Source organism: Buteo buteo, chromosome 7 (assembly GCF_964188355.1).
Source record: "Buteo buteo chromosome 7, bButBut1.hap1.1, whole genome shotgun sequence".
Lineage (NCBI taxonomy): Eukaryota > Metazoa > Chordata > Aves > Accipitriformes > Accipitridae > Buteo > Buteo buteo.
This window is the reverse complement of record NC_134177.1, coordinates 1,876,613-1,902,035: the sequence shown is the minus strand read 5'-3', so window position 1 is coordinate 1,902,035 and position 25,423 is coordinate 1,876,613. Positions and strand designations below refer to the sequence as shown.

The window sequence follows — 25,423 nt, the reverse complement described above, 5'->3', positions numbered from 1 at the left end:
GAATATTTTTAGAGTTTCACCTTCCAACTACTTTAATCTTCAGAGATTTACGGCTTCGTTTTAGACCTAGTTTGATATTATCCTTACTGTGCTTAACTGATTTCAATCTTTTCTAATGAAGTAGTAGTGCATTAATACACAGACTTGATTCATTTCCGTAAAGTCAGCTTTAAGGAACTCCCCTGCTTGAGGCTAGCTAACGTGGTTTTCAATTTGCTTGGCATTTTAAGGCACATTTTAATATAACACACGTTTCCTTTTAGAACAGGGAGTGCCAACATTGTTTCCGTAATTACCCGCCTTTCTAAAGGAGTTTTTCCAGCCATTATTCAGCACCTCTGAAGGCCTAGTAAATCACTAACCCTGGAAAAAAAACAAGATGCACAAGCAAAAGTCGCACACCTAATCCATCCTTTGTCTCCTTGGAAGTTTGTTTCTTCACTCAGCTCGGATCTACTAGATCACTGCAAGATCACTACTAAGTCCTAAGGTATGTAAGTGTTGGGGGCGGGTTGGGGGGGGTTGTTAAGCACTCTTAAGAACTAAGCTAGAAACATTCCATGCTTGAAAACAAAAGGGAAAAACTATTTCACTTGTTTACATGAGGGGCACATGTTCCAATACCAACTAGACAGAATTAGTCAATGACTGCCAGGTTACATTTACTGTGACAAAAAAAAGCAAAGAGAAACCATTTCTGATACTGATATGGCAGAGCCAAGAGAAGAATACACAGTATGCTCAGTTTACCAATTAGCACTTTAAAAATATCTTTTGCAAACATGGCATACTGCTTATATTTGAAAGGCAGGTCCTTTATCAGTTGATCTTCAGTTAGTATCAGAAATGAGGCCTAAAAGACAGCTGTAGACAAACATCTCTCAACAGCACCTGCATGCCATAGCAGATTCCAAGAACTGGTTTTCCTATTGTAAAAATTGCTGGGTCGAACCATGGTGCATCTTCTGCATACACAGAGTTTGGTCCTCCAGATATAATGATAGCTCTGCAGACAAAAGATAAAGAAAACGTTAACTCAAATATATTGTTTACTTTAAAATCTATTTACTTTAAATATTGACATTGTCTCGTAATGCTCTTAGAACTCTATATATTCTAACATAAATTTTAACACACATACCCTAACATATAGCTTAACTTTGCTATGCTACAGCTGTCAAACCCAGCAGCTTACCAGAACAGTATTTCATCAGTTTAAACAAAGTCAAATATAAACCATCTTAAAAAGTGACTGTTTTTTTAAATTCCTCATAGCCAAGTGTCAACTATGAGAGAAGCACGATGGCTAGGATCAAATGCAGAGTATTAGCGTTAAGATATATATACTTCATGACGTCTGTGCCATATGGAGGGGAGTTGCATTCAAAAAACAGACTCCAAAATTTCTAGAGCTGCTGAGAAAATGTCCCTTAATCCACCCTGATTACGAAATGAAATGGCATTAGCAACAGGTTGTGAATCAGAAGTCCAATACATGCAAGCATGTATGGTTTGAAGTTAACATTTCACACTATAACACAAAATTAAATCTTTTCAAAGGGGAAGACAGAACTTTTGCAAACCATGATGATTTGCAAGATTGTGAACTGCAGAAGCACCGGCCAGTTGGACAATGGTTTTTGGCCTCGGCCCAGGATTGAACACGGGTGTACCAGACCTTGGACTCATGTACTGTTTATTTCACAGAGAACATCAAATTCGTTACACAGAGCAAGAAATGCAAAATGGGATGAGAGAGAAGGTGCATACACGGAAATAAATGCATCTACTAAAGCTTTCTTCTAGCATTATTTAGAGTGTTCATCATGCAAGTACTGACACAATAGGATTTTTCTATTTTTAAGCAGCAGAAACGGGCAGTGTGCTTACAACATCTGTACCACCGGCAGAAATAATCATGTAATAACAAGCCCATGCACCGAACACCACCTCTCAACTGCAGTCATGCAGAGTACCTGCTCCCACCAGCGCACAGCTACATCTCCCCTGCAGCCCACCTCCACCTCCCCAGCCCGGGCTCCCCATTTCAACACAAAGGACGAGGTGGAGGGCAGGATGGGTGCACCCCTCAGAGCCAAAGCACAGCAGCTTGCGAGTTGGAAGAGGCAGCGTTTATTTCTTTGTATGTTGTTATCTACAAGTGAGCTTTGAATAAGCATACAACTGACACAGGTGTAGTTTTACACTGAACAATCCTGACAACTAGTACCTGCTGTACATGTACAGGCACTTCTGTTCCAGTCGGAGACATGATGAATTTTCTAAACCCAGATGCTGCTAGAAAGAGCCTGAAAATTCTTAATGCCTGGTGGTATTACAGCTTATAATAATTCCACATACAAAAGCATTTGCTTAAGTGCCGTATGTATAGAACACTATTTAATATTAGAGGAAATACCACCACACCCACAAATCAAACATTCTTATGCGAAGTCAAAATAGTTATACACTGTCCTATTCAAGAAGCAGAGTCTTAAAAATCTGCTTTTTTCCATACCAATTAAAATCCCATGGAATACAGAAAGGTTATCCAATGTGCCCAAGTATTAAAGAAAAAAATTATGAGCTCAGGGTGAGAGAGGAATCTGCATCTTCTCAGCTGTCCAGGAGAAATTAAAACTAGCATGTGATGTAGATTTTGAGAGTTTTACTGCAACACCATGTAATTTCTTACATACCTTCTTGCATCGGTATGAATATACCTTTCTCTGCTTTACCTTAAACCACTTCCAAAACAACCTGACCTAGCTTTGGAAAGCCTATCTGCAATGGATTAAAGGCACATCAGGAACCACGTCAAAATACCAAGAGTAAAATGCATGCATTGATACCCCAACCTCAGGACTCACGCCAGAGCTCAGACAGTGCCAGAATTCAGCCTAACACCAGCGGAGCCCCTGGCTGTGGCACCTCCTCGGACCAGGATCTTGTGGAAACTGCTAATGCTTATGTCACATTTAGATGAAACTTCTCACTAAAGATTGCTCTGAAACTATGAAAACTGAGGAGCTGGCTTTTTAAACGCAACATGTAAATACAATTTAGAAAAATGTTCAGTCTTGCTGCCCGTCTCAAACCTTAGCACAGACCAAAGTGCAACTCCTCGGCCCATCCAATGCACGAGCTGCAACAAGGAAACCTGACTATTCCCGTGGCACGTGGAATATATATCAAAATCTTGCTGTAAAACCACAAACTCATTTTTACAGTGGTCACTAAATAAAGGCACCCAAAGGCTGGTGTCAGTATTTGTTGAGCTTTCCTGGATGCAAATGATTGACTGAGACTGTGGACACAAAGCTTATTGACCAATGTGGGTAACCAATAACCTGAAATCACTATCATAACCTTGAGAAGTGACCTTTTGAATGAAGAGGTTTTGCCACATTTTAGAGACCAATTATTTGGAATGAAAGTCTAACAGGTCTAATCATGAGACTTTGAAGAACCTTCAACTGAGGAAAACAAAAGGGGGAAAAGGTCTTCCCACTGCTGCAAACCTGCATCAATATCGCACAGGCCTGAGACAAAAATCATCAAGATCACTAGTACTGTGACCTACACCTCAAATCCAACACACAGGAGATACAGGAATTCTTTTTAAACCAGTAATTAGGTATGTCCATCTTTTAAAGACCTGCTTGCTGGAGAATTATAAACAAGATCTGACAAGAGAAGGTATTTTTCAGAACATTTCTGAAAGAGAAATTCTTCACACAACAGCTACCTGATAGATCCAGCAGCTCCTGGGTTTTCCGTTCTCTGTGTTTTCAGAAGGGACCAATAAGTTCCTATTTGACTTACCAAAATACACTGTTTACTGGTTCACTAATTACCATTGATTAGAAAAATGCAATTCTGCAGCAAAGCACTGTCTTATCTGTTGTCGGGCACAACCGAGAAGCACACATGCACCATATTTCTGGATTTATACCAAACTGACAAGAGAGGTCTTTGATGATTTGTAGACTTCAGGGTGTTTATTTTCCCCCCACACAAGAGAAGCATACCCTGGTAAGCCTAATAAAACAAGAAAAAGAAACGTACAAAGTACTAAATTGTGAAACCTTTTCTTGCTGCAAACGAGTGGTAGTTTCAGTTAGTATTTTTAGTTGCTTCCCAGAAACAGCTTGGCATGATTTACCACAATATCTTCAGTATCCAAGTTACTTAAATTATTTTTTTCAAATTCAACTAAGTAGATCATTTTTAGAAACTCAGAAAACTTATTTTCTTGATTAATAGCTACCCTAGTTTAACAGGTAGAACAGCAAGATCATCTAAATTTTTGCAGATACATATTTAAAATGCAATCTCTTAAATTATACTTACAAATGGAAATGATTAAAATGACATTAAGAAGCAAATATACAAAATTTCTATTACTGCACAAGTTTCCCCAGCAACACTCAGGTGTTTCTGTGGATAAGCTAAAGATGCAATCATTAAGATCATTACAATGAAAGCTATTGCACATAAAAACCCAGGCAATTACCAGCTCTGCCAACATCCACAGATACCGTTAGACTGAAAGGAGAGAACAAGCAGAACATCCAGGCAGAGGCATCACAGGAAAGGACCTACCGAAACCCTTGTTCTCTGATTGCAAAGGCTGGTGTTTCCAACGGGAAGATCTCGGACTGGACGAACAGCTCGCGCACCCGACGATCTATGACTTTCCCGTACTGCGCTCCGGCATCCAGTATGACGACGGCTCCCTCGTAGTGGCGCTGCCCATCCTTGAGCTCTCCTCCGGCATTCTCCGGCTGCGAACATCACTCACGTCAGTGCTTTATGGTGACACATCACAGACTGCAGACTTTAAGCCACATCTCTTAAACAACTAACTCCTGCAAAGCTTGCTAAGGTTGCCTATGTGTTAATTTACAGTTAAAATGATAAAGACTAGCAGAGAAACTTCTAAATGAAAAAATCCTCACGTTTATAAGGACCAGTAGATGCACTGGCAATATAAAGGGGCTATGCATTAATACACAGAACATCCCTCCCAAGCAGCCACACAAATGTGACATCCCCATCTCCCAAAACAAACAAGGTACAAATGAGGGAAGAAAAATGCTAATAAGCTAACGAAGGCAGAGCTTTCCATAAATAAGAAGTCATATGCCCTGTTCGCTGCTATGGCCACTCCGGCTTTTTCCATTTTACAGTTCCTTATAAAACCCAGCACACCCTATGATAATTAAGAGCATGTGCCTTTTTCTCAAGCAAAACAGGACAGTGCAAAGTCAGAAGAAAAATGTTTTTCCCCCATCACACTGCCTCATATGCGGAACTTTCACTTAACATTACCTCCTGGCGAGAATAAAAAGGAAAAATTGAGAACAAATGTCTCTGCTAAATGGTTTTACAAAAAACCCTAACTTTTGAATGCAGCATTCAAGCAGATTGCACATCAGAACAAAGCAACGGTTCTCTTTGACCCCGTCACATTTGAATTGATTGGCCAACTTCAGCTAAATCTGAAAGAGGGCTAGAAAACACAAGGACAAGTTTCTTCCTCTTTTTTTTAATTTTTTTTTTTTTTTTTAAAGAAACTGTGAAAAGAGGCAGCTATTCCATGGAAGTGTCCTTGTCGGAGGATCTTCAAGGAAGAACGTGAACACAACCGCACTGTAAGACACCAAGAAATTCATGCAGAAAAAACCCTGCTGCTTAAAGAAACTGCTTACTTTGGGAGTGTTTTTCCTCTTAACTTACAGCTTACACTGTTTCCTTGCCAATGTAGTTTGATGAAGGAAAAACTGGGAAGGGTTTTACTTCAGCAAACACTGCCTCAAAATACACCTTGAAGCTTATGACCATTTCAAGTTTTAATTACGGCACGTTGGAGTTGTTCTGCATGTCTGTACCAGGCAACACATCCTTCGATCCGGGGCTCGCAGGAGGTTCCCACCGCTGCTGCTCAGACTCCAAAGGAAGCTGGGGCAGCCTGCAGTATGCCCCAGTATTTCCAGGTGGGTCAGATAATCATGCCCACATCAACCACAGGTCATTCTGGAGGAGAGCATCATCCTGCTGGGACACATTCTCCCCCAAAAATACACAGCAAAGGCTGTCTTTGAGCTTTCTCAGCTACTGAGAGACACCTCAGACAAACATCTTCAAATTAGTCAAGGAAGGCAAGCATGCTGGAAACTTCCAAAGTTCACACTAGCTGGAAAAGGTTTTATCTAAATTAAAGGACATACGCAGAAAAAACAGTACTAAATCCCTCAAAAGCCTAAATCCAGGTTCAAGTCAGTTACTTAATTTCTTTCCTTCAGCTGGTAGTTGAGTGTGCCTGATGGGGAGCTCTTAATGACTTTTTAGTCCTGGGTTACACAACAAAAAGGGCACATGTTGGAGGAGAGCAGACTTCAGCAGCAAACACCCCTTCAAATCCCCTGGTCAGATGGAGAGAGGTCAATAGAACTGTCTTCCCTTCCAGTGGAAGGGAGGGAATCACTTTTAGAGTAATTCTGGGTATTTTCACCCAGCAATTTCTAAATTAGCAGTTCTTGCAAGAAAGACCAACATCCTTATTCTTTCCTGATCCCATCTTGTGGCAAACACTATTCCTTGCAGTGATATTTCTTATTAAAAGTCTTCAATTATTTCAGAGCATGTGCTATAGCTTGTACCATGAAGGGAGAGAGCTCTGCAGCCCTCTCGGCTTAGTGTCTGAGATTGTCCACTTCCACCTGCAAGAGACCAGGGTGGGACGTAAGCAGTCCCCTCCAGACCCCCGGGCACACCACGGGTGCATAGCCAGCCCTTGCACAGATGTGTCCCACCTGCCAGCAGCGCTACAACACATTGTACCCCAGCATTTCCCAACCTGCAGACCACCCCTAAGAACCTGCAGAAGGAGTAAGAAAGCAGTACAACTCTGTGAAGGCAGCTTTTACACTTTACAATAAAAAAAGACTAAACCCAAGTTATTGTTGGCATCAGCTCAGCTGGACCGATGGCTGAGCATTTACATCTGTAGCTAGTAAATAAATCTCATTTTCAGCACCCTACCCTGAAGGCACCGAGCTGCTTTGAGAAGTAAGGTGTAGTCAGCTGGGCCCAAGCAACAGCTCTGGGTGGAAGACGTGCACGTGAAACAAAAAGAGCTCAAAGTTACATTGGCAGTAGTTTGAGAAACGTTGCGTAAGGTGGCATAAGTAGGTCTGTATCCCAAATAAACCTGCACCTTCCTTACTTCTCCTCAGCAAAAGCAGGACAGTGATAGATACCCTTTTGTCACAAGAACGAACCGGACAAGCCTCTGTGCTGCAGTTACCCAGATGCAAGCACTGGGCTCTCAAGCTGGCAAACCCCTTCACGGAGCTGCCCCTGCTTCTTCACTCTTGCCATGTATAGCATCATTTTGCACAATGATCAGAGGAACACTTTCAACAGATAACTGCATCAACATTAGAATTACTTCTCAGCTGTTTACATGGCCCTGAAAGATGACTCTTTGTGGCTTCAAGTAATAGCTCATTGCCCAAGTTTCACTGGGAGTCCTTTAATACCCTCCCAAAAATCTCCAAACCCAGCCTAGAAGGTTTTTCCTCAAATGATGCTAAGGGCATTTGGGCTAAAATCCAGTAAAAGCACTGCATCCATCAAGCAACACAGATCTCCTTACGGGGAACATGTTAGGATGAGCAAGGCAACATGCACCTCACCAGAAAAATAAATAAAAAAATCATTCAGTTGGTGGCCTAATAACTCACTGCTCCCTTAGATGTGGGCTTAAACTACAGGCTAAAATAATTTTCTCCTAGTACTACACAGAGCATTGCCCACTGTCCTTTTCTCCTGTAGGCAACCTTGCAGCACCTCCCCAGTGTACATCCATGCAAACCCCATCTGGGAGTTAATGCAGGCAACCATTACCACACGGACTGCATCAGAGGAGTTTTTGTACTTTACTTTTGAGCTTAAGTAAAACTGTAAGGACGTTCAGGTCTGAAGAGAGCCCAATGGAAATGCTACCGTAAATCACATGGAAAAAGAGGAAGGAGAAAGGCGGTAAGTCAGTACAGGATCTGGCTTTATTTATTTAAAGGCACAGTTCCAAGGCTAGAGATTTTGAACCCAAATTTAACAAGGGAAACTTCATTTAATAAAATCAAAAAAGGAACAGATGCTGTCAATGTGCAGCCAACAAATCAGTTTAGCTTGTGCGTTTGTATACCATACGCATGCCAGGAGAAAGATGAAGAGGATACCAGACAGCCCAGCTCCTGCAGGGACAGGGTTTATGGAGCCAGCACCTCTTCCTAGTGGGGATTCTCCAGTTTCTAATAAGAGCTCTTTTTCCCCTCAGTAGGGGTATAACTAGAGTTCCTTGTCTTCTCCTGGTCTATTTTCACAAAAATCTGGAGAACTTGCTATTTTTGAGAACTTCTGTCGAAGCTGGTTTGACAGCTGTCCAAGGCGGTTTAGGCGTTGGGGCAGAGCAGACAGAGGCACCGTTCTGATGTCCTGAAAGCGGGACTAAAAACAGAACGGAACTTGTGCACGCAGAGAGAAAAATGGGGGGGGGGGGGGAGGGGAGAAGTCTATATTCAGCTAATTTAAATCACAAGTCACCCCAAAACCCACGTCATATGTTTAGAATTCCTACTGTTCTGTACGACTGACAAAACAAAGTGATTACACTATCAAAACGCTGTATCTCCAGACTGCCGTTTGCCCGCTGTTTCACAGACCCAAGACCTGGAACCCAGGTCCCGAGTGCCACCTGAACCATATCGCCACCTCTGACTGCACTGCCATGGCAAGGGTCAGCCTCGAGCCATCATTTCAGCTCTACCACTTGGTAACACTGGAAGAAAAAAAGCTTCCATCGCTGCTGGGGTTTTTTTTGGGGGGGTGGGGGTGTCAAAAAAAAAAAAAAAAAGAGTTCTATAACGAGCTGTGGTAGGAGACCTGCCATCAGGCTTGCATTACTAGCTAAGGACACCGCATATCTTATTCCTCTGTGTACCTACCTAGTGCTTTAAACTAAGTTTGCAGGTTCCCAACAGCCCAATTCTGCAGAATCAGGGAGTTTCTCAGCATTTCACACACCCACACACTCACAGAATTTTCATTAATGCAATTTATAAAACTGTTATAAAAACACATTAACATACAGCACAGTCATATTCTGGAGTACCAAGAAACACCTGGCAGAGCCCGGTCTGCAGCAGCAATCCCCTCTGTCCGAGCCCTCAGCCCTGAGCTTTCACCCACACTCATAACTTAGGACAAGCCTAAACCAGGAGCCTTGATCTGACACTTTCAAGCCAGCACAGGTTTTACAAGAGTTTAATTGTTTCCCTGTGGTATTAAAATTAAGCAGGTATAAGAACACTTACTCATGTTTTTTCAAAGTGTAACAGGAACGTAACTCCTTCAAACTCAGGCAATCCCCGAGACTGATACAAGAGCCCCCAACCCGTTATCTCAAAAGGGCTTTAATTTACATAAGTTGCATGCAGATTTCCCATGGCTGCTGGGACCTGGCCCCCTGCGGAAACCGCTCTCCTTAGCTCTCGTTACCCGCTTCCTGCGAGAGCGGGGTTCGTGGAAGACGAGCTTCGCGTCCTCGCACAGCTAGCTCTGGATGTGACCGCCCCGGAGAAGAGGAGCCCTCAGGAGCAGCCCTGTCCAGGAGAGGGGATTGTGTCGATGGTCAGGGAAAAGCATGTCAGAAAACTTAAGTAGGGACCAACCATGCACTTAAAGAAACCCCTCAGGGTCACGTTTTCTTGCAAACTAGATAAAAAGTCTAGAAGGCGGCTTTTATCTTACTACAGGAGCAGCTCGAGCCCACTTGCAGGGTTTTGGTTCAGAAGTTGCATTGTCAAGAAAAAACTTCAACTTCACGATGGCACATGAGTCATTCTATCACGCCGGCACGCAACAGCTACGCCAACACACGTCTCTTTGGCCACCGTCGCTGCAAACCGGACACGGGGCGATGCTGCGGGAGCGGCACGATCCCGGGGAGCGGGGTTCACCGGGACAGGGCCAGCGGGCCTTGCACGAGGGCTGGCGCGGGCAAGCCTGCCCGCTTCTGCGGCAATTAAGCGAAGCGACTTTTCTCCCAAGCTGGCTGAAGGAGCGACCCTTCTCCCCGGGATGTGACGCCCCGAACGGTGTGGCTAGCTGCCGGGGAAGGTGGTGGCCGTCCCCCCGGGGAGCCCCGTTTCGGTTTTACCTCAGAGGTAGCACAGGCCGTGCGAGGCACCGAGCAGACCCGGCCCAGGCGGGTTCGGCCACACCAGGAGCCAATATTTTAAAAAAAAACAAAAAACCAAACCCTATCAAAATCCAGATGGCGAAATTAATTCATTTCCTCAGAGCAACCGCTGTTGTGACCGAACGAGCGGAGAGCAGCGCGGCGGGAGAGAAGCGAGGGGGGGGGCAGAGGGCAGGGGACGCGGGCAGCTGCCCACCCCGCCGGTCCCCACACCCACAGCCGCCCGACCCCGCTCCCCGGCCCGCCGCCGGCCCTTGCTCGGCGCCTCAGGGCCGCCCGCAGCCCCGGGGGAAGGCCAGGCCCCGCCGCGCCATGTGCCCGTCGGCCGAGGCGGCAGCTCACCCAACCCAACCCAGGCCGGGCCGGGCCGGGCCAGGCCCGGCAGCACAAAGCGGGGCCTGACGGCGGACAACGTCCCGGAGCGGGCCGCCGCGGCGGTAGAGACGGGGGGGGGGGGGGGTGAAGAAGCGGCGGACACTGACCTTGGCGTCTCCGTTGCAGAGGGCCATGGGGGCTGCCGGGGCGCGGCGCCGCCTCCGGCCGGCGGGAAGCGGCGGGCGGGCGGCCCCGAGGTGGGGAGAAGGGAACGGGGGAAGGGGAGGGGGGGAAAGAAAGGGTCGTGAGGAACCGCCGCCGCGATGAGCTAATGCCGCCCGGCTGCGCCTCCGCCGCGGGGAGGAGGAGCCGGCCCGGCCCGGCCCCGCTCCGGCGGAAGGGGAGGAGCGCGGTGGCCGGGCGGGTTTTGGGGTCAGAAACCGGGATTGAGGGGTTTTGTGGGTGCGCAGCGGGTCACGGCGATCGGCGCTGGGTGGGTTTAATGCCCGCCGCGCTCCCCCCCCCTCCACCACCACCTCAACCGAGCCCGGCTTACGGGAGGTCCCGGGGCTCGCTTCAGTCCGTCTTAAGGCTAAAAACGCAGGTCGGGACCGAGGCTTCGCGACAAGCGTTTTTATCTGTGTGTCAGTATTGCCTGGGATAAAGCGCACCTTCTGCTTCTGCTCGGGTGGAATTTCTTTAAAAAAGACACCGAGGGAGGTCACGGCACCGACGGCAGTCTGCCGGTAACGCTCCCGACACGTTTTGGGAAACCCTGCTCGGAGCTTTTAAAATTATTAGTCTTCGCACTTCAAAGAGGAAAGGTGCGAGTACGAGAAGTCAGGTGGCTCCTGGAGTTGGTGTCGCCATCGGATGCCGAGCAGTTCCGTCCCAGGGATAACACCAGCGTGCAGGTTTTGTTCTAAAGGTTTTAATTGCGTTATGGCTGCGACGGGTCTTTCGAGAATAATAATAATATTAAAATGGAAGAATACTTCAAGAGTTAAAACGGGAAGAAAAGCGAGACACACAAAATGCGTTTCTGATGGTCTCGTCACGTAACTGTATAAATAACGGGTAAAAGAACGGCGGGAAAAAAAAGTAACACTCGCTTACCTCGGTTCTTACTGATTATTATTTCTGTTAGTACGGGAGAGACAAAGAGAAAAAAATAAATAAAAAAAAAACTTAATTTTTATTATTCACCTGCTGTTTACCGACCATCTAACAAGGCGTTTTACCGGCCGGTGGCGGGTGCCCGCTCCCTGCGGAAGGTCTGAAAGCGCCTGAGGGGCCCCGAACACCACCGAACACCGGCACGGCCGGGCTCCCCTCTGCACCCCAAGAGGCAGCCGCACACCGCGGCCGGGCCAGGCCTCACTCGCCGCTGGACCCCGACCGACCGACCGCGGCCGGGACGGACCCGGAGCGGGATCCGGTCAGTCAGGATTGAGCAGCAGCGGGACGCAGCGGCGGCCTGACGTAATTCTACCGCGGACCAATGAGGCGCAGCCACGCCTGCCGCGGACGCCCCGCCTGCCCGGAAGGGGCGGGGCGGTGGCGGTTGGCGGTCGCCGGGGCCGGCGGCGCGGCGTCTCCTCAGCGGCGGCGACCGCTCACCGCCTCGGCCCGCGGGGGACCCGGCACGGCCCCCGGGCCGCCGCCGCCGCTGCCGCCGCCGCTGCCGCCGCTGCCGGGCGGAGAACATGTCGCCCGCCATCGCGGCTAAGGAGGGCGGCCGGCAGCGCCGGGCCGGGAGCCACCACCACTGCCTGGACGTGAGGAGCGAGGCGCCGCCCGCCCTGGCGCTGTGTGGGGACGGGCTGCCGGGCGGCGAGGCCGAGGCGCTGCTGCCGGCGGAGGCGGGTTCGCGGGGTTCGCGGGGGTGCCGGGCGGAGCTGGGCAGCATCCTGCTGCTGCTGGTGCTGTACGTGCTGCAGGGCATCCCGCTGGGGCTGGCGGGCAGCGTCCCCCTCATCCTGCAGAGCAAGAGTGCCAGCTACACCGACCAGGCCTTCTTCAGCTTCGTCTTCTGGCCCTTCAGCCTCAAGCTCCTCTGGGCCCCCTTGGTGGACGCCGTCTACCTGCGGGGCTTTGGCCGCCGCAAGTCGTGGCTGGTGCCCACGCAGTACATCCTGGGGCTCTTCATGATCTACATGTCCACCCAGGTGGACATGCTGCTGGGCGACGGGAAGGGCCGGGGCCCCGACGTGGTGGCCCTCACCGTGACTTTCTTCCTCTTCGAGTTCCTGGCGGCGACGCAGGACATCGCGGTGGACGGCTGGGCCCTGACCATGTTGTCCAGGGAGAACGTGGGCTATGCCTCCACCTGCAACTCCGTGGGCCAGACGGCCGGCTACTTCTTGGGCAACGTCCTCTTCCTGGCCCTCGAGTCGGCCTCCTTCTGCAACAAGTACCTGCGGTTCCAGCCCCAGCCCCAAGGGATTGTTACCCTCTCAGGTACTGCCTGGGTACCGCCGGCCTTCGCGTGCTGATGCTGGGACAGGGATGCTTCTTCCCTGAGCCCGGACCAAAGCTCCATTCAGAGCTAGCGGTGGTTTGGCGCTGTGAACCGAGCCGGTTTGGTTTGTCCCCCGCCCGTGAGGATGCACAGCCTGCTGGGAGGCTGGCGGAGTCCACTGCCACATGCACTGAACTTCCAGGCTTCTCTGAGCTTAAGAGTGTGGGGAAACCTGCCTTGTCATTATCTTGGCTCACCTAAGCACTTTGGAGAGAATTTCCCCCTCCCTCCCCTAGTTTAATGGCCGTGGAATAGACATTATTGTTTAAAAAAAAACAAACAGAAGAAAAGCCTTGCCTCTTTTTAAGGAGGCCTTTTAAGATCATCTCCTTCTGGGAGGAAGGAAAGGGGAAATTAAAAAAGAAAAGGCTCTCCCAAGATGGTATTGTTCACAGAAATAGAAATGACAGGTGTTCAGGGTTGACCATGTAACCGTTTCTGGAGGAAGGCATTATTTTAGTAAATTAAGGGGGATTTTGTTTTCTCTTTAATGAATTAAATGGGAGTCTGGTAATCCAACCATAACTATCTGTTAGTGTAGGGATGTCTTCTGTTTGGTGGTTTGTGGGTTAGTTGGTTTTTGTTTGGTTTTTTTTTCCAGAAAGGTTATGCGTGGTGCTTGATGTTAGGCGTATGATCTAGAAGATGCTTAAAATGCATGTGTTTTGGTTGCAAGGGTGAGTTTAGTCAGCTCAGCTTATGGGAGGACTGGAAAAACTGGCACCACTTCTGGTTGCAGTCTCAGAGTGACCATGGCTGGCAATGAAGAGTAAATTCTCATGGCTTTAGTTTCTCCTTCCCTCTCTTACGTTGATTGGTCTGCCTGTATCATGTAAGAGAAAGGGTGTGCCAAAACTGAGTTGAATTGTTGTTTAAAGGCTAGTTTTTGCTTTCTATCCTGTACCTATCTTATTGATAAATCTGGATATCAGTTTTCCAAGACTGCTCTACTTATTTTGTCTATGCAGCTGTCCCAATTGCTAACTAGTAGTCTTTCTCTTTCCTTTCCACTGATAACCCTGCACCTGGTCTACAGGTCAACAAGCATATAGAGTAGTCCTCAAAGTAACCCTGCTGGTTTATTGCTTCCCTTTGTTTTCCCTTACCGTGTAGTTCATCAGTGCTGGCGTGTCTCTTCCCTCTGGCTGCAGCAGCAGACTGACGTCTTTTACTGCTGATGCAACTTGCAAATCACTAGTGTAGTTAAGAGAGGTTGGTTTGTCTATACTTACCTCCATGGTCCAGGTTTTTCATTGTCTTGGTTTTTTTTCTCAGTTCTGTTTGTATAAATGGATTTGTTGCTATTACAAGAGTGCTGTCTTTGAAAAAAAAAAAAATTATCCCGAAACTAAAACACACCAATGCAACCTATTTAACTTGTCCTGAAGTACTAACCTGGGTGGAGTAAGAAAGGCAAATAACTCGGACACTATAGTTGCAGGATATGGTTTTTTTTGGTGGTAAAACTGGCTGCAAGAAATTTCTGTTCCCTTGATCATGTGAGTGTATGCCACAATTTCCTGTGTCGGCGTTTCTCCTGAAGCAGCTATAGAGCAGGAGTACTGTAAACCAGCTCACTGAAAAGAGGAGAGTGGATTTCTGGTCCTAGCACTCATCTTTGTAACGGGGCTCATGATGAGCCGGTTTGGGCAGTTAAAGGAGCAGAAAACTTTACAGTTTAAAAAGGTGAATAGTTTTCTGACAGTTCAGATCTCTGAACACTTTTGTCATAGGCTGAGTGCCAATGTTAGGGAAAGAACAAGTCAACACTTCGTGACCCCGAGTCAGCTTAAAGTTGTTGAGAAGCAACAGCATTAGTAGATCTCATTTGGGAAATAATATGAACAAATGTAAAACCATTCATCAAGGCAAATGCTGTGTTATGTTGTTTTAGGCTAAAGTTCTAGAGAAGAAGGTGAGAAATACGTTTCATTGGGCTTATTGTTTGTGCTAGCACATATAGGAGTTTAGCACTTTGCTGTTCAAATGACTTCTTTTTGTTTTGTTTTTTTTTTTAAAGGAGGGAGGGGGGAAGCTTACTGGTTGGGTTTTTTGATTCCTGTCCAGTTTGCCATGCAGTCACATGAATGCCTGTTCCAGCATGAAGGAAGAGAGGTAAGTATGAGTTCAGGAAGAAGGTGTCCCTTCAAGGCAGCCCAGACTTACCTGGGCCAGTGACTGTGGAGCACCCTTTTTCTTGGGAGGAGATGTGCAGCTGTAGAATTACTTAAAGCTGTTGTGATGAAACACCGGTACCCGCTGGCACACCTTTTTGATGGTTGTTTTCCAGCCTGGTCCATGCCTGATCTAGTTCAAAAGTTTGTTTTGCCTGAACACAATGGTTTATTTTGTTAGTAACAGTGTAGAAGCAGAGACAAGATAGGGATGGGGGTGAGGCAGCAGTGGTAGCACCAGAAACTTTGTGCTAGAAATTCTTTGTGTAAACTATAATTTTAAAGTTCTTTTGCTTGTAGCCTGTTAGTGGACTTTACTGTATTTGAAAGAAAGTGTACCTTATTTTGTGTGAACTGCCTACAACCACAAAAACATTTTTTTAATCTGGACTATTATATATGGCTTTTTTTCTTTTTGCTTTGTTTTTTTTTTGTTTTGTTTTGCTTTGCTGCTAATCCAGCCATTGCATTGCTGTACTGCAGCTGACAGGGCTGACCTGATCAAGAGTATTCATGCGATGATGCTCAGAGCTATTTCTGTTCCCATCCTCGCACTGTAGGTCTCTCACTGCGGTGATAATGCTTAGTGCTATTATTAGAGTACCACTCCTGCAAGGCTTTTGTAGACAGTAGCTGTGATTAGCGTGACTCTGAAAATTCATCTTTTACTTAAAAATATGTGTTCCGGGTACCTTTGTTTAACAGAGGAGAGAGTAATCTTACAGCATTGGTTATGAGATCTTTATTTTAGAAAAGGGAAAAGTAGCTGGTGTGGAAGCAGCAGAAAATGGTTTGAAATACCTTTTTTTCTTTTACACTGAGAATGGTAGGGTATACCTAGAGTAGTCTTCCTGTGTTTTCTTCCGTGCTTGTTGTGCTTGTTCTCTTCCTGTGCGTAAGAAGCAGCTAATAATTGACTAAACCTTTGCACTGTCTTTGCCCTTTCACCAGCCCTTGCTGCTTACTTTCAAGTCACCGTGAGGCTTCTGGAGTTGCTCCTGACCAGGAAGATAAAAGGCTACTTCTGTCTTACCCTCTGCATGTTACTGAGTTCTTTCTTGCCTCTTTCATAAAGGTAGAGGATAGGATTATCTTAGATTAATCCATTCACTAACTCAAAAAGTACTTGCCATAAAGTATCGGTGCGTTTTTACTATTGCTGACTTCAAATCCACAATTTAGCAAATATTTTATCTGCTTAAAATAGAGCACTTAAAAGTTAGCAAGTATAATATCCACTTGAAACAGACACATTTGAGTGACCCTTTACAACTGTGTAAGGACTTTCATCAGGCCATCTTTACACTCATAAGTATAAATCTTTGTTTGCTTCAGATGGTAGATAGATATTATAGAGTGAGTATAGAACTGCAGCACAGAATAGTTACATGACTACACAGTAAATCAACTGGAGAGTTGTGAATGACTTCTTCCTCTGAAGTTCTTTCCCCATCTTGTAACTATCAAATGTGGTTTTTCCCCCTTTATCAGCTTTTAGTCATTGTATGTGTAATCCTCCAAAATTTTCATTTTTATTTGTTTCTCCTCCAACATGCTCATTGTGGTAATAATGCACAGAACACCAGGGAAGTGACCCGGTTTGCTGCTGCTCATCTGTCTGGGATCTCAAGCAAACATGTGGTTATAGAGTGAGGGGCATTGAAGAGCTATGTCAGTTACTGTATGTAGCTATGGGTTTGTGGTTCGCTTTTGTTGCTTCTTTTTAGGAGGGTCAATGAGTAATGTTCTTATTCAATTTTTTATTATTAGGTTTATATTTTTGCAAAATAAATGCATTTTAGATACTCAGTGAATTGTTAATGAAGTGTTGATGATGGCTGCTAGAAAGATTTTTTTTATTATTATTTTATTTCTTTCTGCCCTCCAGATTTCCTGTTTTTCTGGGGAGCTGTCTTTTTAATTACCACTACACTGGTTGCCCTTTTGAAAAAGGAAAACAAGGAACTAACACCAACAAAAGAAGAAACAAAAGGCATCACTGATACATACAGGCTGCTATTCTCAATAATCAAGATGCCAGCAGTTCTTACTTTCTGTCTCTTGATTCTCACAGCAAAAGTAAGTAAATACACATATGAATTGTTAGGTGCTGGTGATATCAGAGTCTGAAAGGTTGCTGAGTCCCTCTGATGTAACTTATTTCTTAGTTTTGCTAGTGGCTGTCATCAGAATTCTGAATTTTCACATGAAATTTGAAACAGAATTGCTTATATCATCGTGCTAAGCAGGGTTGTACAGTGGAAAACATTTGTCTGCACTTTTGTAAGTGTTCACACAAGCATTAAAGAGAAGTTTGCAGTCTAATATTAAAGAAATTTGGTTTTAAAACACTTTTAAACAGTTAGGCTGTTTGTGTAGTCTGCAGTTAAAAGGCCAGAAAATGTTTCTTTTAACATAAATACTATTCCCAGAATCTGCAACTCTGTACACACTAGGTTTCCATGGCTTCTTGTTGGCCATCATGGACACCAACAGCAGTTAAGGCATGGGCATCAATGTCATTGCTATGTTTAATGTTCATGGTATAGTTTTGGTGCTGATGACAATAAGAGTCTGCAAGCGTAGAACATGTCTCAGAACTTATTTGGAAAACAAATCAGAGATAGAAGTGACTTGAACACATTTCTCAATTTACTTAATACTGAGTAAACTGAATTTGTAGCGAAACTATCACTGCTTTCCTCAGTTTATTTTGTCTAACTTACATTGCAGGTTGGATTTTCAGCAGCAGATGCTGTAACAGGACTCAAATTGGTGGAAGAGGGAGTCCCGAAAGAGCACTTAGCTCTGCTGGCAGTTCCAATGGTTCCTTTACAGATAATATTGCCTCTGATTATCAGCAAATACACAGCAGGCCCCCAGCCACTGAACACATTTTACAAAGCTATGCCTTTCAGGTAAAACCAAACAAATCTCATTTTATAGAAACGTAGTATTTTGAGTCTTCAGATCAAGTGTAGGATTTCTTGTGTCACTCTCTAACTTCCAGATACGAGAACGTAAGACAGAATTCTCACAGTAAGTTGAACTCTGTGTCTTGTGCCTCGAAGATGGTTCATATAGTATCACATGTAAGAAAGCAAGTAGAACATGAGGTGTTTTTAAGAGGCATCTACAACAGCATTAGAGCAGTACCCTTCTGCTCTTACTCAGTGTCGATAGCTCCTTATTCATGAATCCCTCTGACTAGATCTGAGACTGTATCTGTAAAACTATGTGTGCTTCCCAATGTAAGAGTGGCAGAACGCATTGACAAGTCATTTGGTGCATCTGCTGGATGTATGATTTACTGAGGTAACTGAGAGGAAAAGGAGCTGAGTTAGTCTGATACAGACAAGGAAACAGTTCATTTCTGTGTTAAGTGTTTTATATAGGAGTTTCCTTATGGAATTCTACAGGCAATGAATCCAGCAAATTACCTAATGCCATTACTCAGTAAATCATGTAATGTGTCTGTAGTGGGTAGCCATTAACTTTAACATGTTCTTGCACAACTATGTATGTTTTTACCAAAAAAAAAAAGAAAAAAAAAAGGGAGGTGGGTAGATCTTGCTCCAGCTGAATTTGGTTGGGTATCATCTATGTTGCTTTCTACAAAAATAAATTTCTGTGTGAAATGACAGAGAAAGCTAGTATAGGACATCTGGCAGTGAATTATGTTTATATGGAAGACAGAATTGTTTAGGTATAAAATGTTTACAATTTCAGTGCTTGTCAAATATTTAATATCTAATTCTATCTTAGCGTCATAACTATTTAGATATAAAATATTTTAATGTATTCTGTATGTATAAATATTCAATAGTTGCTTTGTATCAAGGAAACACACCGGGAGAATTATTTGAATTACGAATTATCTTTCTTATTCCTCCAGATTACTGCTCGGTCTGGAATTTGCTTTTTTGGTATGGTGGACTCCTAAAGTAAAACATGAAGGAGGATTTCCTGTCTACTACTATGTTGTAGTATTGTTGAGTTACGCTTTACATCAGGTAACATACACTGTATGTGGGAAGGGGAGGGGGACAGGAGGGCATTTCGTATCAGTCAACTAGAGGATTATAATTGATTGCCGTTATCTGCTTTTGTCCTTAGTTACACTAGAATTCCTGTAAGTCTGACCTGTGTGCTCTATGGCTATATTTCCTTTTGATACTCTTGCCACAATTATTTCTCCCTCTTTCGTGTGCTACATTGGACATCTTCTGTGGAGTTACTTTTAGTTGAGCAGATCTGCTTTTGTTTGCCAGATTTTACCCCCCCCCCTCCCCAAACCCAGAAGCTCAAAAGCATGGTGGAGTTGGAGAAATCCCAGCATTCTGACTGAGTTTCACAGGCATGATGATGATCGTGCTTATTGTGCAGATCCATAAAGTTATGTGATCCTGGTCCTAGAAAAAATGCTTTATTGATTTTGGAGGAACGTCATAATGGATCTGATCCGAAGGCCTGGAAAACAAACACCTGATACACACTGGGCTTTGGATCAGAACTAAAACATATGCAATGCATTTAAAAATCAACTCTCAAGGCAAAAGTGTTATTTTTATATGCTATTTTAGCTGGCCTTATTATACTGCGGTTTGAAAACCTGAGTCATTCCAGTACATGTGAGGCTGGCTCCATTTCAGCGTGACTTCAGACAAGTGGCAAGGCTACTTCTTGCTGTTAGTAGAGAGCCAGACTGCAGAAGTAATTTCCCTCTTGTGCAATTTTTAAGCTGTTGGGATTATTTTTCAGTCAATGTTGCTAACTTAAAGTAATCTCTTAGAACAGTTTTTATGTTAGGGTTTTTAGTTGTCATTGTCTGTAACTGGGGAGACCTTATTGTCCTGTGTGTTTTCTTACCTCTTCTGTAGATCTCGCTGTATAGCATGTATGTTGCAATAATGGCTTTCAATGCCAAAGTCAGCGATCCACTGATTGGAGGAACCTACATGACACTTCTAAATACTGTGTCAAACCTGGGGGGGAACTGGCCTTCCACCGTTGCACTCTGGCTTGTGGATCCACTCACGGTGAAAGAGTGTGCAGGGGCCCGGGAACAGACCTGTGGAACTACAGTTGCTGCAGAAGTAAGTTTTGGAGGCTGTGAAAGTCCCTGTTCAATAATTTCTCAATGAAATTGCTTCTCTTAGTATATTTTTGCCTTTGAAAACCTTCATAGTGCATAGCTTTTGCTTAGAAATTCCCACTGATCGAGCTAATTTTCCTGTCTGATAAAATTAAGTCTGTTTTTATCTGTACACTTTTAATAGCTAACATCTTATCAAAGATATGCAGTTGCAGAGTAGTTGTCTGTTTCTTCCTGGGCTGGGATGAAAAGGTGGTGGTAGAAGCACTAGATTGGTGCCACGTTCTCTGGGGTGTAAGGAGGCTGTAGTTACATTTTTGAGAGGATACCTTGCTAAGTTCAGAGTTGTGTAATGAGGCGCTCTGTTCTTGACAGGCTGGCTGTCCCCCAGGCCCCTTAAGTTTTGTGGTAGGTTTTTGTTCCTTCTGTCTTTCTGGAGGCTTCCTATCTGGATACCTTGCTGCCTTCTCCTGTGATGTTACTTTGCTCTCTGTCTTTGATCTTCACTTTCCATGTGAAACTGAGTGGTGTGACTGGCTCCCTTTGCAGTTCTGGGGAGCCCTGTGGAAGAGAACAAAGAACATGCTGTGCTACTGTACACAGATCAAACAACAGGACGCAAAACTGCCTGGAAAGCAAGGTTTCAAATTCACCTCCTCATAAGAAAATGAGAAATTTTAGCGTGACTCTTTGGAAGGGTGGAAATGTTTTGGCAGTTTTTGTTGGGGCTTTTTTCCATACTCATGACTGAGATTTATTTCACTCTTGAACTCGAGGACTCTTTGGGATGTGGAGGTTCTCTACATAAACAAAGTGTTCTAGGAGTCAAACATGACTTGTTTGGACTGGAGTTGCAGTTTTTACTAGTTGCAGAGGTGAAATTGCTTCCACATGGGTGCTTTTTCAGCTTGTGTCTCATTAGCTTGCCACCACTTGGGTTCCCTGTGGCTGGGCCTCTACTGAACTTAAGTCCTTCCTCCTTCACCTCACTCCTCTGATCTTTTTTCACATCCTCCCTGTTGGTGGTGTTCCACCACCACTCCCTTCTTATTTCTAATCCAATCTTGACATGTCTCAGAATAACAAAAATGCTGGCAGAACCTCAACTCAGAGGTTTGATTTATCTTGGGATTATTGCAGTATTGAAAGATTAACAATAGCAGATCATGTGCTTTAAATGCTGGAGTTTTTGTCTTCCAGTTCTGCAATTAAAAAACATCCTGGGCTTATTTTTCCCAGAAATGCGCAGCATTTTGTGTTGTCTATTTGCAGATCCAGTGTGGTGAGATGCAAGGGTATAATTTCTAAAGAAGCAGTTTGGATGGCTAGGAAAAAAAAATTTTTTTTTTTTTTCTTCATGGAATTCAGAACAGTGATTGCACCTCCAGGCCAGCATGAGACAGCTGGGCCCTTTCTATTTTCTAGAGTTAGCCCCTTGGGCCAAGATGCTCCATTTCCCAAATGTTTTATAACAGTTTTATTACTTTTCATACTGATGGTAAGCTCAAAAGCCTCTCTTACTAACTCCATAAGAAACAAGGAAAAGTAAACAAATACATTTTGTCATAACCAAGAGCAAGTAAAAAACAGTGGATATCTAATGCCTACTTTCTAAAAGGCTGTGTTTCTGTATCTCCAGAGAATACTTAATGCATCAACTTCTGCTTCTCTGTTTCAGCTCTGCACAAAAGCTGGTGGTTCCTGTGTTACTACCTTGGACGGTTACTATGTGGAATCTGTCATTTGTGTCATTCTGGGATTTGGCTGGTGGTTCCTACTTGGGCCAAAATTTAAAAAGCTTCAGGACGAAGGACAGACTTCGTGGAAGTGCAAGAGGACCAATTGATGCAGTTTAAATATTGAATGGACTGGCAAGGTCATTTTAGTTTTATTACAAAAACATATCCCATAACAAATAAACAGGAATATAGGTACTTTTAAATGCCACATCACTGGAAAAATGGGTGGCAGAGGCAGTGGTATGTTTGTATGTGATACCACTTGCCCTCCCAATATGAAAATGTAAGTTCAGAAAGTAATTGTTAAAAAATGGCACCTATGTGCTACATACATATCCCAGAGCTCTAGCTTCAGTCATGGCTGCTGGTATAACCAATGTCTGAATTTCTATACAGTAACTATGGAAAAGCTAATTGTGCCATGTCTGTCTAAACAGCAGCATTGTCAGCTAAGGTCCAGCTCTTTATTTTCAAACAGAAGTGATCTGACACAGGGAATTGACCCAGGGAAGGATGTCAAAGGCATTGTGACTTGTAGGTTAAGAGTGTTGTCCTATGGAATTCCTTGTGGGAATATAAACATAAAATGTCTGTCGGCTTTGTTTCTTCTCACTTTCTGAACTGTAATCACACCTCAAAGGATGAAATGTTTCAGAGATTCTTTTAAATGTATTTTCTGGCTTTTATAAGCTTTAAAGATTTATAAGAAAATATTTTTATAAACAAATTACACTTGTTTAATTTATTTCCGCTGTTTCAAAGGATTTTGATTTACATTCAAGATACTTTCTTGATGAAAAATTGCTGTAAGGTAGGACTTAAGAGTAACGCACAATATTCTAAGCCTTGAGTCCTGAAGATGTAAACTGGATAGTGTAGCAGCTAGCACACAAAGACAGGCTTCAAAAGGAGAGGGCCTGCAGACCTTTGGAAAGCAGTTGTTATTGAGGGAATGAATTGATATTGTTGGTTCCTCTATGTCACTAAAATTCAAGCATTCGGTTTGAAAATCAGTTTTAAAAATGTGACTATTGCCAGCTAGGGGTAAGAAAAGATGATCAGTGCCTTTGAAAGTGATTTGGTGATGACAAACTTGCCAAATTCCCAGCGAGTTGATGTACGACTTGCTATCACATAAATCAAACAAGTTAAAACCCTGTGGTAGAGCTGCTACAGAAATTTGTTACTGATGCTGTGTAGTGGAAACATTCCAGTTGCATTTATCAAAAATGACTTCCCTCCTGAGTGCCTTAGTGACGTACAGCAAGTGTACTGTATGCCTAGAGAGAGGGCACTTGGACATTGTTGGATGTATATGGTACATCATTATTAAAAAAAAACTATTAAAAATACCTTTGAAAGGTACATGATTTTCTTTTCCATTCTGTGTTTCTTGCCTTGTCAATATTTTTTGAAGTATTGCAATCCTGAGCTTGGTGTTCCAAACTCCGGAGGGGGTTGTGGATCTTTTGTTACTGTGTTTTAGGAAAAAAGTAAGTTTTGGCTGACGGGAGGGGATGTAGGGGTGTGTACAAAGTGTCTACGTGACATAAGGAGTAAGAAGGTGTCCAGAAGAGGACAGTGTGACCAAGTGCTTCCTTGGGCACTGAAGCCTGTTCCTCTGTCTCTTCCCCTCTCCCTTCTCAGTGACACCCTTGATGGTCGGTGGAAAGCCAAACCCCGAGCTGTTGACCTCCCCTGGCTGTGATCTGTGGTCCAGCCACAGCACATTCTCACAATTTGTTTCAAATACCTCAAAACCAGTCAAGCTAAATAAAAGCATGTTGTTTTTACTCCCCAAACTAAGTGTCTTCCAATTTCACCTCTGCATAAGCATAAAAAGAATATATTGGAGATGTGTAGTCAAGGGTGGATGCATCTTTCAGCCCTAGCCGGATCATCTCTACTGGATTAACTATGTATGAGGTACTTCAGTTCTGTGTCTTTAAGCGGCCCGTTGTTCTAGTACTTTAATCGCATCTTGTCCATAGCTGGGGATTTTTTTTTTTTTAACTTTTCTGACACTGAGGAAAAACTTCTCAAGTGCAGAATATGGGAAATTAAATCTGTAGGTGTTTTAGAGTTGGCTTTTACTTTGCGATTTTGTTTCACTATTTCTTAAGGTGCCAGTGAAACTTGTTATTAATAAAGATGGGTTGAAGATTGCTTATCAGTATGTTAGATGATCTTGACAACATCAGAATTAAACATAAGCTCCAAATCGGTAGTAATATATATGAAATGTGACTAAATTAAATAACTGTCTCCTCTTTCAAACTAGAGAAACAACTGATGTATTAGGTTTTTTAATCTGTGTTGCTATGTTGTAACGCAAGTCAGAAATGTTACGGCTATACCAGCTGATTAGCAGGTTGCTGAAGAGAACCAGTAAACTTTTGGTCTTGCTATATTTTTTCTCCCAACCCTGTTTTAAAGTGAAATAATTTATTTTTTTGAAATAATAGAATTATTGTAGACTTATATATCTTTAACATTAAAGAAAAAAAACTTTTTAAAAAGACAAGAAGAAAGAAGCGACCCAGCCTCTTCCTTGAGAGTCCGTTACTAAAACGGGAGCTGGAGAAGGTGAATGGTACCAGGTCCTGCTATAGATCCCTTAGTTACTGCAGGGGCTTTCTGCTCCCACCTGGCATGAGCGGGCCAGGGGGCAGGGGGGCAGTCAGATGTGTGTTATCTCTAGCAGAAGAGAAATAGCAGAAACCGTATTTTTGTAGGTAAAGGGTTTGTCCTGGTTTAAATTCCGGAGCAGGATCATTGTGAAGCGAGATGGGTGCTTGGGGAGAGGGTAGAGTGAAGGGTGGGTGCAGGAGGACACAGGGAGGGGAGGTGGAGAGCAAGAGCTCTCCCCTTTGGTGCCCATTAGACACATCTGTCGGTACAGGGACATACTGTGCAGGAAAGTCATCATCACCTGCACTCGCAGGTGTAGTTTGTTGTCATTTCCCAAGACTTCCTTAAGAGGCAAATACTGGTGCTCTAAAATTCTATTCTGCAATTCCAGTGCCCAGAAAAAGGGTGTGTAAGGCAAAGTTTAAGATCTGACAAGCTGTATAAAATGGGATTGCGCACCCGCTGCTGCTGCACCCGGCCTCCTGCGGCCCCGCAAGGAAATGGCTGAGGATTGAACGTGCTGGTCCTGCGTCCTGTGAATTTTGGTGCTGTCAGTGCACTATCCATCACAACCACCCACGGTTCTTATTTTAAAATACCAACTCTACATTTTGCCTTTGTTACGGACACCGAAGAATCTGCCAGTGCCAATTGTCAACAGTTCTTCGTTTTCTGTAA

The 25,423-nt window shown here is 44.3% G+C and overlaps 2 protein-coding genes across 6 annotated transcripts in view; one reads left to right on the top strand and one right to left on the bottom strand.

The window, feature by feature from the left end:
- The window catches only part of GMPS (guanine monophosphate synthase), a 32,550-nt gene extending 20,517 nt beyond the window's left edge, over window positions 1-12,033 (bottom strand). The window contains exons 1-3 of one of the 4 annotated variants that reach the window (XR_012650880.1): window positions 10,753-10,959; window positions 4,606-4,787; window positions 892-1,006 (exon numbers count right to left, since the gene is read on the bottom strand). Coding sequence is in view for 3 of the 4 variants with exons in the window: in XM_075031241.1 (XP_074887342.1) it covers window positions 892-1,006; window positions 4,606-4,787; window positions 10,753-10,779 (324 nt within the window). In the remaining variant the exon portion in view is untranslated. Of the gene's footprint in view, window positions 1-891; window positions 1,007-4,605; window positions 4,788-10,752; window positions 10,960-11,791 lie in introns of those variants that run through there. The other 3 variants (XM_075031242.1, XM_075031243.1, XM_075031241.1) reach the window with 3 other exon arrangements.
- Window positions 12,034-12,131: 98 nt separating this feature from the next.
- On the top strand, window positions 12,132-23,494 carry SLC33A1 (solute carrier family 33 member 1). Of its 2 annotated transcripts, XM_075031244.1 has the most exons (6): window positions 12,132-13,045; window positions 17,169-17,359; window positions 18,014-18,198; window positions 19,176-19,293; window positions 20,161-20,376; window positions 22,054-23,494. In XM_075031244.1, exons 1-6 carry the CDS (start codon window positions 12,292-12,294, stop codon window positions 22,219-22,221), a joined length of 1,632 nt encoding a protein of 543 aa, XP_074887345.1. In that variant the 5' UTR covers window positions 12,132-12,291; the 3' UTR covers window positions 22,222-23,494. The 2 variants fall into 2 exon arrangements, with proteins under 2 accessions (XP_074887345.1, XP_074887346.1); XM_075031245.1 differs by lacking the exons at window positions 17,169-17,359; window positions 19,176-19,293.
- Window positions 23,495-25,423: the final 1,929 nt, after the last annotated feature.